The sequence below is a fragment of the Equus caballus genome, chromosome 20, assembly GCF_041296265.1.
Source record: "Equus caballus isolate H_3958 breed thoroughbred chromosome 20, TB-T2T, whole genome shotgun sequence".
In the NCBI taxonomy this organism is placed as follows: domain Eukaryota; kingdom Metazoa; phylum Chordata; class Mammalia; order Perissodactyla; family Equidae; genus Equus; species Equus caballus.
Window position 1 is genome coordinate 55,111,571 of NC_091703.1, and position 18,549 is coordinate 55,130,119.

Sequence of the window (18,549 nt, forward strand, 5' to 3'; positions counted from 1 at the left end):
ATTAGCTTTGCAGACATCCTCAGGGTAAAAGCAGGTCTCAAAGGCTTGACTCCTCTCTTCGGATTCCCAACCTCTCCTGATCTTGCCCTCAAATTCTTCACTCTCTTATTAGCTCATCAATCTTTTTAATAAGATATTTTCCAATATTTTGTTCAACTTTTATATTGTCTATTATGGAAAGGTTGCCTTGAGTTCTCTAGCCATCATTCTTAGAGGTGAAAATTGACCGTAGGAACTTTGTACTTGTACCATCTTGTTGGAATGCTCTTTATCTAGATATCCACTAGTCAACTCCCTCACTTCCTTCAAATTGTTGGTCAAATGTCACCTTTGTACACTGACCATCCTATTTAAAATTGGAAGCCCTCAGCACTCTTGACCTCCCTAGTCTTCAAATTATTTCTACTCTTCCTTTTCATTGCATTTACCACCTTCTAACTTATGATGCAATTTACTTATTTATTATTTTGTTGTTTATTTTCTCTCCTGCTGCATGGAAGCTCCACAAGGGCAGGGCATCTTTGTCTCTTTTTTTCACTGATAAGTTTGAAGGGTGTAGAATAGTTCCTGGCACACTTTAGATGCATAATAAATATTTGTTAAATAGATGAATGAATCAAATAGCCATCTCATCTCAGAAAGTGGGAAAATGGGCCTACAAGAGAAAGATTGGGGGCTTACCAAGCAGTATTGAATGTCCATTTGAAGCTGATAATCATGAATTTATAATGAAATCAATTAGCTTGGTTGAGAGAGTATCCCCAGCAATGTTTTGCTTTTTAGGTACAAGTTTAGAGTAGATGGATGATAAAGTCCATTCAGGGTAGTTTTTTTGTTTTTGATTTTTTTTTTCAGGTAAGTTTGTCACAAGGAGAGAGGGAGGCAAGAGAAATTAAGATACGAAAATGACTGAGAATATGAAATATACATAAGCTGAGGTAATAAAGGCAGAATAAAGCTGGTAAGGGTCAATGATTCTGAAGTCTCAGTGAGGCTGAAGAAATGTTGCATTGAGGATATATGAGAAATGAAGCTGGTACATAGGAGGTAGAGTTCTGAGAGTAGGATGTTAGAAATTGAAATTTCAGAGGTTTTCCATTTTATTTGTGAAGGCAACGTCTAGAAATAGTCCTGGGAGTGGATAATTGAAATGGAGTGGATGAGAATATCTTTGGAGCTGAACAGCTCAAAGAATTGAGAGAAGAGAGAGTTCTATGTGAATTTTTAAATAGCCAAAGATCATATAAGGAAGTATTATGATCCACAAATGAACATTACCAGTAAATAAGGGAAAATTTACCAGACAGTTGATAGATAACAGCAATGAAATGAACATTAAAGTGATATATTTTAATGGAATAATTTTCAGAGGAACAAAGTATTTTGTATAGAAAAGAGGGAGTAATGGTTAGAAAGTCTTAATAGGAAATAAGGTGAACACATCTCAGAAGTTGAGTCTTTTAGTATTTTCTTGATTACTTCAGTAGTATAATTATTTTTATTTTCATACAGACACCTACAACTCTTCCACGAGCAGCTGGTCGAGAAACCAAATATGTAAGTCCTTTCATAATTATATATACTACTTTTTTTAATGGGTACATATGTATGCTTTGGAGGAAACTCAATTATACAGTCATTTAAATTGAATTAGTTGATTGTTTCATAAGTGGAAAGGCGTAGGATAGTATGATCAACCCAGACGCAGAAAATCAGGTTATGTCAGGTAAGTTTATTGAATAAATTCCTTCCTAAGTGAAGTCTAGTTTCGTTAGTTTGGCTAAATAAAACAGAACTCCAACACCTGCTTTCTGTCTTCCTAATTATCGAAGGTTAGATGACATTTTCGTTTCTATAATGGTTTTTTGTGCTTATTATACAAAAGTCAACTCATATACTTGAAGCATTGATTTGTCCATTTCCAACAGGATTGTCAGTTTAATTGATTTTGACTAGTTTGTTGCTTTCTGGCATCTAAATTATCGAATAAACCAATTTCCACTTGTGAGAAAAAATAGATTAATAGTGGATATGTGATACAGACTTACACTTAATTCAGTTAATTACAGAGAGCTGCTTCTGAATGTCCTAGACACACACACGCAGAGCCCTACCCAATTCCTCCTCTTTGTTCACCTAATAATCCATCGTGTGACCAACTTGGGCATCTGAACAAATATATTTTAGTAGAAACAAGATTATCTCCTAAGCAAGTGTTTAGTTTTTGGTTTAAAACAAACCAGTAAACTATTCCTTTTAGATTGTACTTCATATTTTCTAATATGCAGTTTTCATCATCAACATCATCATCATCAAGAGTAGATAATTATTCAATGTATATTTTGTGACATACCTTCTTTGCAATTTATACATTTCTGCCTTCCTTTGAATCTCCCTAAGACAAATAATAAACTGGGTGAAATTACTGATTTTATCGCATTCAGGAAATGATGTTTAGAGGGTATGGGTAGGAATAGTGCTTAGAGCATTTCCTAGAAGCTTTCACTGTTATCTTTTGTTATTATTGGAAGCCATTTGGAATCATACTTAAAAGAGTGGAGGCATTTACGAGGCTATGTTCAAGTTTACATGATAGTCTTGCTGCTTGCTAACTATCTGATCCTGGAAAATCGCTTAGCCTCTCTGTGCCTTAGTTTTCATATATAAATTGAGATACTAATGACCTTCTTATTTGATTGATGTAAGATTTATACTGGTTAATGTATGAAAAGTCCTCAGTATAGTCTTGAAACACTGGACTCACTCAATAAGTGACAGTTCTTCCTTTTCTTCTTCCTGCTTTTCCCTTCATCCCTGCTTCCTCCCTTTTCTTCCTGCCTGTCTTGGGAAGACTAGAAGCACCATGATTTAGCTGAGTTCCTTGATTCTTCAGTTGGTTACAAGAAAAGAAAGTGCCATGAAGATATTTCTCTAATTCTTGTGACTAATACATTCTATAAGAGCCAGACCCAATAAGAAGTAGCTAGAAATTTTTGCTTTCTCACCTTTCTACCTTTCAGCAAAGTGCCTCTGAGTTAGACTCATTTATAATAAGGTGCAGATGGCTGAAGCCTCCTCCTACCCCTCCCTGGGGGCAGTTAATTTGATAGCAATTGGAACCATTCTGGAGGGACTGCTTCAGTCTCCATAGTTAGAGGTTATTTCAAATTATTCTTCAATCAGTTATCAGACTTAATTAAAGTAGGTTAACATTTGCTCCAAACTTTGTGAAAGCATTTGAGTCATTCAAAGTTAACACTGAGTCATCAAACAGATTTAGTATAGACTTGAACAAATATAAACTCTGATTCAGATAAGATTCTTGACTTTAATTAAATTTGGTTTCTTGAGTGAGAAGCTTTGTTTTTTTGCTTTCTCTAACAACAGGACATTTGAATTGTTGTTTGTGAGCCCTCAAATATATGCATGCTGTTTGGAAGACTATAAGGGATAATTTTATGGTGGAAGGTAAAAACCAGTTCTTTGATGCCAACTCATGGATATGTCACATTTGTAAATACTGAGCTGCGGTTGTGACATTTACTAAGTGATATCTGATATGTTAATTTTGAGGAGAAAAAATGAAATTTTAGAGCAGAATTGTGCCTTAGCTATAAGCCTTGATCTTATGTGAAAATTCTGTCTTAGATACAATATATTATGATTTTTAAAAAATAATGGCATTGTACTGTTTTCTTCTAGAAATTCCAATGTTCACATTGGCTAAGCTGCAGGATGCTTCACACTGTGTTAAACAGCTTTCACTCAATTAATTACTTAATCTCTTAGTATGTTTTTCTCTCTTTCTCTCCATGGAGACTCAAGAGCACATCTGAGAAGTCTACAGACGTTAGCATTTCAGTACTCCACCATCTCTCTTCAAAAGTTTGAAGAAAGTAGGCATCTTGATACTGTGTGCCTGCTGGAGCTCAGTATGTCATTGACTTTGTAGAGGTTCTTAGATTACATTCAAAAGCAGGGATCATGTAGTTTACCAACTCCTGCCCCTACAGTGGAATACAGGGAAGTCTTAAATTAGAGGCAAGAAAAAAAAATTGTTACACTTGAGGATATCCTTAACATATTACCACAGATCCCTCAGAATCTCTATTTCTGGGGGCTCTTTAAAAGTATAGTATAGAATCTATGAATCATGACTAGCAGGAAATGTAGTCAGTATTTTCTAGCTTTATTATTCAATTTTACACTTTTGTTCATTGATTTGACAAATATTTATTGAGTGTCTGCCATGTCCCCATACTCATGAGGAGTCACTGGGGTAAGAGGTGTGAACACAACATCAAGGTCTCTATTTCTGAAGCATATGATAGGAGAGACAGGGAGCAATTAAAATATTAAACAAACAAGATACCTTCTTGTAGAAACTAGAGGAGAGCTGGCAAGAGAATTGATTGATGTTAAAACAAACTTACAGTGTTGCTAGTTTTCAATGTATCAGTACATCCATTGGATTTCCAATTTTCCTAGGGTGACTAGAATGGCCTAATTAAATAACAAGAAATTGTATGACTAATTCCCCCCCTTTTTTTTTCCTGAGGAAAACTTGCCCTGAACCAACATCTGTTGCCAAGTTTCTTCTTTTTTCCTTGAGGAAGATTAGCCCTGAGCTAACACCTGTGCCAGTCTTCCTCTATTTTGTGTGTGGGTCGCCACCACAGCGTAGCTGACAAGTGGTGTGGGTTTACACCCAGGATCTGAACTTGTGAACTTGAGATGCTGAAGTGAAGCATGCCAAACTTCACCACCATGCCACAGGGCTGGCCCCTGACTATATTCTTCTTTTTGGGGCCTTTGTTGAAAGGCTTACTTTTCTCCATTAAAAAAAAAAAGAAAAGAAAAATCAATGTGAAACAATTAGTTTCCTTTTCTTATTCTTTATTGCGTACTTGTTACATTTCACACAGTCTCTCTTTTAGGATGAGCCAAGTGCAATAAATGTATCATCAGTTCAGACTAAAGTCAAGGTTTTCTTCAATTCATAGCGTACTTGAATTGCAGGTTATTTTATAGCAATTTAATTGATGTTCTCTTAACTGTAATAGAATTTAAACTAGGCTAACAATATGTTGAGTAATAGTAATCTCAGATCACGTGCAGGGTTGGTTATATTAACTTATTATCAATATTTCACTTCGTTGTTTTTAACAGATGCCAAATTTAACAATAATAATCAATAATGTTTCGAGTTCTTACCTTGCAAAGGAGGTTTAACTATCCCATTTAACCTTACACCAATCCTATAAAGTGAGTATTATTATTGTTACAAAGTCTCCATCTTGCAGAGGAGGACACCCACTCAGAAGTCGTAGAGCAGGCGAAACCCAAGCTAGGTCTTTCTCATGTCAAAGCCTCTGCCATTAAAACTTGTGTGTGCTAACAGAAGCTGGGAATAGTCTGTCTTCATTAAATATTTTATTGAGGAGTATTTAAACTCTAAGTCTAAATTATTTCTTGATGCCTAATAACCTTCAGTCTAAACTTTGAATGAATAATTTCATATTGGGTGGCAACATCTAAAATGATAATGTTTTACTATATTTCTAATGTTTTAAATCACTTCCTTATATGTAAATTAACTCATAATTTATCAGATAATGTATGTGGTTGTTTCTCATCACACTCATTTTTAAAGAGTTTTTTTTCCCCTGTGTAGAGGAATGAATTTTCTGTTTACATTTCTATTTCATTCTGTTTTCATTCTATCATCTTCAGAGAGAAATGTCATTTTTTCTTTGCATTACGCTTGTCTTTGTAAATATTCATTATTTTTCATTAACTACTATCAGTTTAAATTCATTTCATTCATGTAATTCAAAACCATAGTATGTTTCCTTAACAAAGAGAAACCTCAGAAAATAGGGCAAGTATTTAGACCTATTACTAATTTGTCAAAAAGTCCTTATTTGGAATCACATTCTATTGATAACAACTAGTTTCATAAACTCTCAACATTTCACGAGTTACTTTCAAGTGCCAGAGAAATAACAGAGACAGGCTTATTGAATATTATGTAGTACACAGATAAGATCTCTTTTTAATGAGCATGAGGGACAGAAAAATGTCATTACAATGGAAGCATATTGCTTTCAAAATATCACAGCATATTAAAAAATGTGTCAAACTTTATTAAGAATATTCCCCACTATATATACAGATACTCAGATAAAGGTCATCGTCTCCAATTTAGCCAGCTCACACACTTGCCTTGTTGCTATGCTCGCAAATGTTGCCATGCTGAAGGGTTTCAGAGGCGATGTGCATTAATGTAGTCATAGATCTTGAAATAAGAGGTGACTTCAATCCAATCCACTTAAATCCAGACCTGTGTCCAGATCTGCTTCCATAGGATGTGACCAGAGATTTGATAAGTTACGGGAAGAGTTGTGAACAATTCAAGCAAGAACTTCCATTCCACCGATTACTATCTTTCTTTTTCATTGTTCAGAAATATTTCCAAGGTATGCCCCTGTGAAAGTTGAGAATGGAAGACAATTATCTGAGTTCTGCTAAATGAGGAGGAAGGGAAGAAACTTAATGAGACACCTTTATACCTTATATCCTTCTCATCATTTTAGACTTCACCAAACATGAAGGTGCCATATTTCAGCCAAACTTCCCCTTGATCTGATCCTTTATTTCCTCGTTTGTACATATAAACTATGGCTGTCACTGGTCACTATGCCCACTTATTCTGACTACCAATTATGTTCATGACAAGATGGAATCATTGTTCCCTAGCTTAAAGAGTCAAACTTTTTAAATACCTCCAAATCTACTTTTTATATTTAGGTCTTTGGGGGATATATTACTAACTTGTCTAAAATGGCTTTTAATGAGATATTCATACAGAGTAAAGGTCTAGAGAGAGAATAAACAGTGTGAAGCAAGCAAGAATGATGCCTCATAATATATCACCATGGCCTTGGTGCCTAACCTCTTACCACTGGCCTCGTTCTTTTGAATAGTGCCTTACGTGCAAATCCCAGAAACACCCCCTAGGTCAAGGGTAAGACAGTATCTTAGCATTTTGTGATTATTTATTTCCTCAATGCCAAGCTCAGCACTCAATAATTATTAGGTGCTCAGTTAATATTTTAGATTTTTGTCTTTCTGCCTATCTGTAGATCAGTCTAGCCTGGGAGCAATCATGTAATTAGTTCACATATTATCACTAATTAGAGTTCTTTGATCCTTGAGAAAAGAAACCTCGGGATAATTAGAGTCAACAGAGAAAAGGTGGAAGAGAGACATTTTAATGATGTGGAACCAGATGTTATATGCAGGTGGGAGGGACGTGACTGCTGAAAGGAGGAAAGCATGCCTGAAGTGGAAGTGCAGAATGCAGAAGGCGAAAGCAACTGTTCAACACTTTTTATTGGATGCAACTCGATTTGGTCCCAATCCCCCAAGTGGGTGTCTGCTACATGATGCCAGCCCAAAGGACATGTGTCAGGAATGGGGAAAAACTACAGATTGCAAGGAAAAGCAGCTCTAGACGATGACTAAGAAGTGTGGTTGTGCTTTATGTGCCTCTGCATCAAGTCTTTGGAAGAGGAAAATGGTTTCTCCAAAGCTGGCTTGGCACAAGTGGTGGCCTTGTGTAGTAGCTTATTTTTCAGTGGATTTCAAATCCTCCTTTCTTTTTTCAGTCTTTGACTCTTTTACTTTCCATGTAACCTAACTCTTTAATAGATGTTCTCTGAAGTAAGAAATTTTGACTTTTACAAGTTTTTGACTGCTCTGTTAGTTTTTAAGTTTTTTATATGATAATATACTAGTTAAAATGCCCCCACTCTCTCTGACTTTTCTTTCTTTTGTCATTAAAATGATGCCAAAGTCTGTGGAATATTGATTATGGGATTTTGTTTTATAAAGAGCCACTCTTACACTCACGCTTATCTGTAATGTTGTTCTTCAGTTAAGATCAATGTGGATAGATGTGAATGACTAAAAACTTTAGTGTTCAAATCCAATATCAAGTTCGTTTTTATGTATCTCAAATTGCTTCTCTACTTTAATCTCATTGACCAGTTGGCAGTTGTTCAAATACAGTAACCTCCTCGCATCACTCACTGCTCCAATCTCAGCTCACCAATCTTCTCTCACTTTTTGGAAAATAATTGCTACAATATTAATAAGACAACTATAGCTACGGCATTTAAGCATCAGTGTTAACCCGTATGAGCAAGCACAGAGAGGCTTCTTAAAGGGTTTATATGACTGGGTTGGTTGAAAGAATCTGGTTATTTTCATAATACACATGAGCCAATGTTCCTTTTCTTTGGTAATGCAAGTCTGCAATGGCTTCATAAATATCGACTCCACATGAGGTTTAGCATTGAATTTTGTTCCTTCTCTGGGAATAGTTTCTCCTAATAGTGATATGAAGACCATTATATTAAATGAAATAAAAATGTGCTGAGTATGTCTGAAGCATCTTATTGTTTTGTCATAATTCCCACTGAAGGAATGTAGGGGCTGTATGGAGACTGGATACAAGCATATTTGAGTTTTCCCCTAATTTAACTATTATATTTTCTTGAGCATTTTATCTTTTTTTCCTATAATAATTTGGTATTTAGCACAATAAATTGTGCAAATACTTTGTTTTTCATGTGTAACCTCTTCTTTCCTGTAATTATTGAGATAAAAATCTAAGTATGCTTTTTGTTTCCATGAAGGTACATTTAATTCAACATATTTCATAGAAGCTTTTAATTTAACTTAGGGAATTCATAGAGAATTCTCTCCTTATCACAATAAGGAAAATTCAGTGAAGGGGGAAAAACCTAGGATTTTAAAGACATCATTCTTATGCATATTACGTCATAAGGTTAAAAATGAAACCCTAGGTGAACTGAAAAATCACTGTGATGGACATTCTGAAGGGCAATTTTCTGCAGCACGGAATAGCCATAAACCTCAGTGCACACCAGCAAGGTCCACAGCAATTAGAGCTGGGGAGCGCTTAGCCAGGACACCCTGCGGCCGTCGAGCCTCCAGGAAGGACAGCAAGCAGTGCAGGCCTTGTGAGGAATGAAATAACTCAAAGAGCAGAAAACAAACAATGTGGGACACAGTGTGAGAAGGACTGCGGGGGCCTCGTCATTATGCTTGGTGACTCACACTCCTATATACTTGGCAATGCCATAAGAACCACTGAGCTTTCAGTTTTCAGTTATTGTTCATCTCTCAGAGAGTAAAACCGATATTGGCAAATTCATAATAAACCCTGAAAATATTTTCAATTTCCAAAAAATAGGAATATTTTAGGAACACAACTTTATCATATTTTAGCCACATATATTTATAATTGTGCATCTGTATGTTGACCACTTCCCATCAAAGTTGAAGGCTGAGCTGATGTGGAAGCTCAGCCTCCTATTTAAATGCATAAATGCTTGGTAAAGCATAAGTATTAAAAATATATATGTAACTCAACCTAAAAGAAAGAAAGAGAAACTTCTGAGTGCAGGAAATGAAATGGGAGCTCCAAGGGGGAGTGTTGAGGAGAAATTAAAGCTCTGGTGGAACTTAGGGACATCAGAACATCGATGCTTGCAGCCAGGAGCTTCGATTTTAACTTTCACTGTATAATAAGTCTAAGACCTATAAATGAGTCTGTTGTGTCCATTCAGGAGCCTAGAGGGCCACAGTGGTTGTGATGCATGGGATAGAGAAAACATAAATCCTTCCACTATCTCCACCCTACACTCTTGGGTGGTAAATGAGTCAAGCATGAGAAAATGGGTTCTAAACCTGTGAAACTTGAAGATGTGGGGATCTGCCATCCTGAGGTTTGGAAATATTAGGATGATGAAACAAAATAGAAACTGATCCAGAACCTGTGAAACTCCTCAGGCCCCCACAAGGGCAAGTGTGAAATGTATTGTAGGAATGTTTTCCCGACTCAGGGCTTCTCAGACACCTACAGAAATCATCACCAAAGTTACCCTGACTGAAGATGAGCTCAAAATCAAAAGTAAAAAGCCATAAAATGAATAAAGAACATCGTGGGGGAGAGGCTGGAGGGAGATTCAACAGGAAATTTAGCAATGAGAGATTATAAAAAAATCTGGAATGAATTTTTAAATATATTAAAAATGTTGAAATAGTTAAGAGTTATATCATAAAAAGGATTTGAAAAAGAATCAAAAGGAACTTCTCTAAGTTAAAAATAAAGTGATTAAAATATAAAATTCAGTTACTATGTTAAATGTATTAATATACAGTTGAAGAAAAATTAGTTGTCAGGCTTATATGTGCAGACCATCCAGAATACAGCATAAAAAGGTAAAAAATATAAAATAGAATTTTTATAGATATGGAGGATGGATTGAGAGGACTCAACATATGTTTAGTAGAAGCTCCATAAGAAGAGATTAGATATAATGGGAGAAAGGCAACATTTGAAGAGATATTCAGGGAGGATTTTCCAGAAGGAAAGAATGATACTCATACTCAGGACTATACCAAGTCCCAAAATAGGATACATAAGAAGAAATCCACCCTCAGGAACCTCATAGTGAAATGAGAGAATGTCATGGAGAAACGCCTTTAACACTAACCGCATGTGAAGACAGATGATTCATCAAGTTATGACATTTAGACTGACAGCGGTAACAGAAACCAGAGCCAGGGGACAGTATCTTCAAACTGCTGAGAGATAATACCTGTTACCCTGGAATTCTGTGTCCAGGTGAACTCTCATTCAAGAATGAGAACAAAATAAAAACATGTCAGACAAAGTGCAAGATAGTAAGTTCTGAAGAAACAACCAAAGCATTTACTTCAGCAAGAAGGAAACTAAAGCCAGAAGAAAGGAGTGCCATTCAGGAACCAAGGGTGAAGAAACAATAGTAGTCTCCTCTTTAATTTAGAACAGTTTTAAAAACCGAATCATTTTCTTTCCCAAATCATGAAAGCAATTTTTTAATATAAGGATGATTTAAGAAAAAATCTATTATTTGTTTCATTTTGCTGTAAATGTAAATAACCAACAATGCTGGTACGTTTAAGTAAAATATGGAGTATACAGAGAATGAAATACTATGTCGTCTTGCAGAATTTTTGATGTCTTGTGATAGTGCTTATGTTAAGATGTTACGGAAGAGCAATGTATAAAACATCATGTTCACTGTTATGTGAGCTGAATAAAAATGCATAGGAAAAATATTGTAAGGCATTGTACCAAAAATGTTGAAAATCATTTTTTGATGCTTAATGATATTTTTCCCTTTACTTTATACTTTTAAAAATCCTACAATAGACCTGTATTACTTTAAATAAAAGAACTTTGATATACTATATAAAAATATAGATATATTATTTTACTAAATTGTGAATTTCATGAAATAAACACCATGTTTATAATTTTGCAGGCAAACCTCTCTTCACCATCCTCTACAGTATCTGAGAGTCAGCTGGTACGTATCCTTTTACTAAGCCATAGATCTACTTTAGAAAATTCCCATCTCTCACGATAGTTTTACTTAAGGGGAAGTGAACTGAGAAAAAAGTTACGACATGTAAGTTTGTTCGCTTGCTTGTCTAATAAAAGTTTGCTGCTTTTCTAAAGCTCCATGGTGGTTGTTTTGCAGCTTACAAACATACCTAAAACTGTCCATAGACCTTATTTGCTAGTAACTTGTAGCGGCGTTAGAATAGGATGGGTGGGGTCAGAAACAAGATGCTGTTGGAATGCAGAGAAGGAAAGAGCTCTCACTTCTTGATGGGAGAGAGCAGAAAAGAGCACAAGGAGAAGGTCACGTCTGATAACATGGCATAGGTTCTGGCCTTGAGAAAATGGGAAATGAGATATTTCAGACAGGAAGATTAGTAGGTGAATGGTCTAGACTGGGGAGGAGCAATAGAAATATAATGTGAACCACAAACGCAAGCCACATGTGTAATTTTAAATTTTCTAGTAGCAACGTAAACAAAGTAGAAAGAAATGTCACATTATGTTTAATAATATATTTATTTAATGGCATATAAATTATCATTTCAACATATAATCAGTATAAAATTGAGATATTTTACATTCTTTTTTTGAGCAAACTCTTTGAAATCTGCTATTTTACATTTATAGCACATCTTAATTCAGACTAGTCACATTTCAAGGGCTCAACAGGGGACCTGGTGATTACTGCTATTGGACAACACAGATCTGGACTCTAGAATCTGTTATTTATAGATAAGCATTTGATAAATAGGAGAATTACTTTTTCTTATAGTGTTTTGACTTATTCTTCAGCAGATTAAAACCATGAAATAAGTTGCCTAGATATTACTAAAGATTTTCTTTATATCTTTTAATTTTTATTGTTTATAACTGTAAATTCCTATAAATTCCAATTGTAAATTGTAAACAATAGGGTGCTTTAAATAAAATTAATGGAAATATCTAGTAAAGCAGTTTGAGACATTAAGAAGACAAAATCAGTTTAATGCTGACTTTCTTTTCCTTTGTTAAGCAATTGTTTTGGTGTCCTACATTCATAGGCAATAAGTCATCTTGTCATTATTGTGCCAAAATGACAACAATATTTTTATTTGTATCACTGAAAAATCATAAAAAGTATAGTTGGATAGTTAAAATAGCTTGATTCAAGCAAATCATTTGGCTATGTTAGTGTTTGTACATTTAGTGTCTGGATGGGGTGTGTTTGCGTGTGTGTGTAATTTTAGTGTCAATTGGTTTAGAATAGTGCCAGGCAGTCTAGTATGGTTGAAAGATGCTGGAATGGGGGCCTGAAGACCCACCTTTTCCTTCCCGCTCTGACACTCACTCCTGGGCTAGCAGTGGGTAAGTCCCGAATCTGGGAATCTGGACCTCAACCTCCTAAATGAACCATGAGAGCATTCTATTACGTACTTTCCAAGCCCCTCTAGTGCTGTGAGTCTATGATTACCAACACAGGGAAGGGAAGGCGTTGCCATGGAAACCAGCACTGCAATAACTAATGAAGTGGAACGGTTTCCCACTTTAGATATGGAAATATTACTACAACTAGTTTAATATTTACAATAATGATATACTTGTTTCTTGAGAGTAATGTGTGAAAATCAAGAATATTTTTAATATCCACATATAATTTCACTCAATATAGTATAAAAATGCAGATTTTAGATATTGAATGACTAAATGTATATATTTAATTTTTTACAAATAACTATATGTGTGTGTATCTGACTGACATATCTATATCAGTTCTTAGCTTAATATTTTAAGAAACTATTTCAAAGAGGCAAATATATATAATGATTTCATAAAATGAGACATGGTAAAAACAACTCATTGTAAATGTAATAAATAAACCTATTCTTGCCTAATAAACTAATTCTATCAATCCTAAATTTGTTATCTCTAGGGAGACAAATTCAAAGCACTGTTTTGACTGACATTGATGATCATTTCTTTGCATTTCCTTTAGACCTTTCCTCTAAAGAGTTCAAGGAATTTCTTAACCAAATTTTAAATTAAGTTATAATCCAAAAATGCCCTTGAGATGTAGGAAGGTTTGTGAAGGGATTATTATCAAACAAGCTTACCACATAAGAAAGAGCATCTCTTGGATTGATGTAACTATTCAATTCAATCCCTTTGACTTGTATTTCATGACATTAACCCTGTCTTTACATTACCTGGGAGTGGACTAGAGTAGGAATAATTGTATGCAAGAGATGTTATATGGCGATTGCCTCCTTAAGGATTTATAATATTTTTATTCTTAAGTAATGTAATTTATGAATAAAATGATACTTTTTCATTTTTATGAATAAATTTTCAGTATTTGCCATCACAAACTCTCTTTAGGATTAGGTTTTTAATAATTTCAGTAAATAAGAATGCCTTTGAAAAGCAAAACTATATTTATACACACACATATATGTGTGTGTTTATAATATGCACACATATATAGATGCCATATGACAGGTAATTCTGATTATGTGTTACTTTTTGTTTATATAAATGTGTACAAATATGTGTAGCACATAAAAACAAAATTATTGAGAATGTATGATAGATTGTATTTAAATTATATATAAAGTAGAGGAAGATGGGCATGGTTGTTAGCTCATGGCCAGTCTTCCTCAGCAAAAAGAGGAGGATTGGCAGCATGTGTTAGCTCAGGGCTAATCTTCCTCAAAATAAAAAAAAAAGAATAAATAAATAATATAAATGAATACTGTATGTTTTGTATAAAATAAGCAGTTAAAATTATTTGACTCCTATTTTAGGAGAGAAATGTAAAAAGTTAATTGAAGGGAAGATTTATGATAAATTGTGGTGGCAGAAGCTTAATACAGAAGGTGTTATGCTTTTGAGATTTGGCTATTTAAGGATAGATCATTCTTTTATACTTCTTTCTTTTTAACTAGGCTTACTTATATGCTTGTTTACATGGCCCCTGTGCCAAATCATCATTGGAAGGAAAAAAAGAAATATGACCTGCCTCTTACTCTAAAATATTCCCATTGTTTACTCTGGAAGCCAAATGATTTAGTACTGGGTTCAGGGGGAATAGTTTGGGGGCCGTTATGAAGCTAGTTCACCAATCTGTGCCTCAGTTTCTCTTCTTCTATTAAACAGCATCACAGTACATCAAAACTAGAAAAGGTCTTAGCAATGAGGGTATTGGAAACACCTGTCTATAAAATGGAGGTTGGAATAACTCCTCAGTCAATTTGAAGCCGTGGCTGCATGGCTCACATATCATAATCTGTGAAGTTGCCATTGTAGCGTTGTACATATGAGAGGTGTTATTATTGCATGTAAATCCTCTGAAATATTAAGAGATAATGTGAGTGGCCATTTTTACAGATAAAGAAACAGGCTCACAGAGTTTAAATAGTTTGCCTAAGATCTCAGTATCAGTGGTCATCTTTGTTCTGCATGACTTTCAAAAAGGAATTTTGATAATTTTGATATGCATTTTAGATAATTCAAGAGGAATAAAGTTGAAGGAATTGGGAAATTGAGCCTTTATGGAACTGTGACCTTCGCTGGGCACCTCATGTATTGCTGGCATTCTTGCATGGCCTGCAAAGATATGACCACTTACTGAAGAGGAGACTGGGTCAGATTAGCCAGGGTGTTGAGGTCTTGCACCCGTGGACAGTGCTTCTCCTAGCATCATAAATGGAACAAAAGGAGAGGAAGGATCTAGAATCTAGGTTTAACCTGCAGAAACCTTTCCTCTTTCCTGCGCTGAGTCATCACAATATTCACAGAGGCTGGTGGGGTCTCTTTTCTCTGGATTGAAAAAGGTTGACCTCTACAAGATGGGTATGCATTGGTCTTCCTTAGCAGTCGGTAGGGGAGCCTAGTTTAGATCACATTTAGCTTTTACTTTTGAAATTTCATGCCATTAACAATGTTCATGATTGTCCAGGGTGGAATTCTGAATCTAGAGAGTACAAAACAACAGAATGAAAAAAATGGCCACATGGCCGTATACAGGTACAAGCAAAGGCAGCTTACTGGAACATTATAAGGAGGCGTGCTTGGACTTGCAGATACTTTGTTCCCAGTTCTGAAGGCCAGCTGATGTGTCCTGTTTTAGTGGTGGATGACTCATCTTTGAGGGCCCTTGAGGTCTCTGTTGTTCAGCAAATGCAGCCCGGAAAGCTCTTGTGGAGAGCTGATGTCTTCTTCAAGCTCCAAGGCGGTTTGTCCTTGACCAGTTTTTCCTTGACATGACACACTTAAGTGCTGCTGCATTGGTCATCTACGCCTCCTCGGGTTGAGTCATGCAATTGTCCTTTCTTTAACCATTGAAATATTTCAATCTGGCCAATGTGTGTTGTGTATATTCCAGAAAATGTTTCTCAGGCTGCAGGATGTGGTTTATAATTATTGAAATCCTATATATGTTTATTTTATACAAATATCGTAGTAATTATACATTTTTTCTTTTTGGAAAAAGCACATCAGGTAGGTCCTTTCCTGCACAGTCTAGATCATTTATTATCAACACCCTATATTAAAAATGTGAAAATAGGAAAAAGAAAAGTTTTTGTCCTTTCAAATTCCTTTTATGCTTTTTTCTTTTTTAAAAAGTTCTGTCATGCATATTATCTCATTAGGTTCTCACAGTCACCTTGTGAGTTAGTATGGCAGGAATTATTTCCATTATTCTGATGAAAAAACTGAAGTCCAGGTATCTACGATGCCGCGTCAACCATCCCATAGTTAATGGGTAGTATACAAATCTGGTTTTTTTTCCCCTCCAATCTTAGAAGCATTACTCTGTACCACAGTGTTTTGAAATCTGAGATATTTCTTTGACGAGGGAAAAAAAGCTTAAGTATTTGCTTCAAGCTTATAATGTTTATTTAAAAAAAAAGAGAGTTAATAAACATTTATGAATTGAATGAGTGAATCAGCTAAATAATTTAGAGAAAATTGCTTTTGTCAACAGTCTTGACTGGTGGGATGTTTTTGAGTTTCTATGAGCTTGTTACCACAGAAACCCTAAAGAAAATAACCCTGGAGAATGAAGACAGGACTGAAGCAAACGGGTAAAAGACACGGCTATGGCACGTTCACAAACTCTTTGGATCCATCGAATAGGTAGAATTCTAGCCAGGCTCACAGAATTTTCTCCATGCTGTGTTTTAGTACTTTCTTGCTCTTTTATTACACATCTTAGTTTTTCAAAAAGATAAAAAATAAATCCTTTAAAACGGAGACACTATCTTTTATTTCTTTTGCTCCCTCATCACTCTACCCCAGAGCTTGCTACTGTAGTCAAAGGCAATGAAAAATATCGGTCCACTACTTGAAGTTACTAATTTGAAAAAGATGTATTCCGAGAAGCCATTATTTTAAAATATTAGTAATGGATTCTCTAGGTCAGTGCTGGCAGTTAATTTTCAACTTTGGTCTCTAGCCAGCGGCAGTACCAACTTGTTGTCATAGAATTATGATTATAAGCTCCAAAGGACAGAAACAATGTCTATTATTACAGTGACCTGAGTAGCAATGCTCAAGGATAAGTGTATACTTGATGAGTTATAAATACAAATGAATAGCGGGCTCCGACCAGCTCCTCACAGGCCATTAAAACCTGCCCCAGGGCCATGGAGACTCCACATACTCTCTCTCAGACTTTCTCCCTCAAGACTAAGAGTACCGTTAGACGTGATCTACTGAGGTCCAGCCCACTCCTGCATCCTCCAAAAAAGATGACATCACTGTCTTTTGGTGTTAAGAGTTATACTGTTTATCATCATAAGCAAACAGGGGGAAAACAGCAACTTTTTAAAAATGGAGAGGGTTAAAATCTTGTGAGGTTCCTAAAGAAGTGGTTTCTGGCCTTGACTTCCTGCATCCATCAGGGGTGATAACTTCAGCCTCCTATTACCTCCGAGCGTGGAGCTCAGGAATCCCCTTTCCTTCTTATGGTTCTCTGTTTGTGAAAGGCTGTCTGGATTGTCTATCCTGCCAAGTTCCCTCTTCCTGGTTAAAGTGTAATCAAAAATCAGTCCAGGAAAAATAGAGACTTCAAGCTGGCAATCAATACCCTTAAGGCCTCCATACTGGATTATAACCAGCATACTGGGCTTCTGCCTGACAATTAATTTATTCATTCTTCAAGTACTTATTAGCACCTAGTATGTTCCAGGCACAGTTTAGGTGTTGGAGATACAGCAGTGAACAAAACAAAGATCTCTAGCCTCACAGATTTTACATTCTAGTGGAGAAAGCAAGACAGCAAATACATGAACAGATGTCAGATTTTGATAAGTACTATGGAAAAATATAAGGTTAAGTAAGGGGAGGTGAGGATTGTAGTCCTGGAAAGGGAGAAAGGAGTTCCAGACAAAGCACAAAGCAAGTGCAAACTCCTGGAGGAGGGGATATCATAGCATGTGTGCTAGAGTGGAGAGAGTGAGGGGCTGAGAGGGCAGGAGCAGGAGATTTGGCTGGAAAGGGAGAGGCCAGTTGGGCATAGGAAAGATGAGGTCATACAGCGCCTTGCAGGCATTGCAAGGGTTTGGCTTTTACTTGAAGTGAGAAGGTGAGGTATTAGAGAGCTGTGAGAGGAGTCGAGTGACATGACTTGACTTATACTGTGATTGTTCTGTGGTTTTCTCAACCGGGTTGTCAGCACTCTGAGAACAAGGGTTATGTCTTACTCATCTCCATAGACACTACAGTTCCTAACATAGACTAGGTCCCAATTGGCAACATGGCTCCGGAGAACATCTGAGAGACGTATGCCTCAGAGGTCCAAAATGATAGTTGTTTTGTCTTTGAGGCACTTCAAGAATGTCTTACATTCAGTATAAATCGGTTCTCAGGAGGTTCATCAAAATGAATTGAAATTTGCCATTTGGAGAACCTCATTGTTCTTTCTGTGCCCTTTGTGCTGACTCTGAGAGTTATTGCTTGTTTTTATTTTTCCTCTTAGGCTGGAAAGAAAATTATGGAATTGCTTTCTCTGGCATCGTAAGAATATTTGTGTCTATCAATCATGAGTCCAGCTCTTCTATGGATTCCATAGCACATAAAAATGA

The 18,549-nt window shown here is 35.9% G+C and overlaps 1 protein-coding gene across 50 annotated transcripts in view; it reads left to right on the top strand.

Annotated features, from left to right (window-relative positions):
* Positions 1-18,549, top strand: part of MLIP (muscular LMNA interacting protein) — a 244,675-nt gene that overhangs the window by 168,600 nt on the left and 57,526 nt on the right. For all 50 annotated transcript variants that reach the window (XM_070244755.1, XM_070244754.1, XM_070244761.1 and 47 more), the window contains 2 exons: positions 1,513-1,557; positions 11,403-11,447. In XM_070244755.1, the coding sequence (XP_070100856.1) occupies positions 1,513-1,557; positions 11,403-11,447 (90 nt within the window). The remainder of the gene's footprint in view (positions 1-1,512; positions 1,558-11,402; positions 11,448-18,549) is intronic.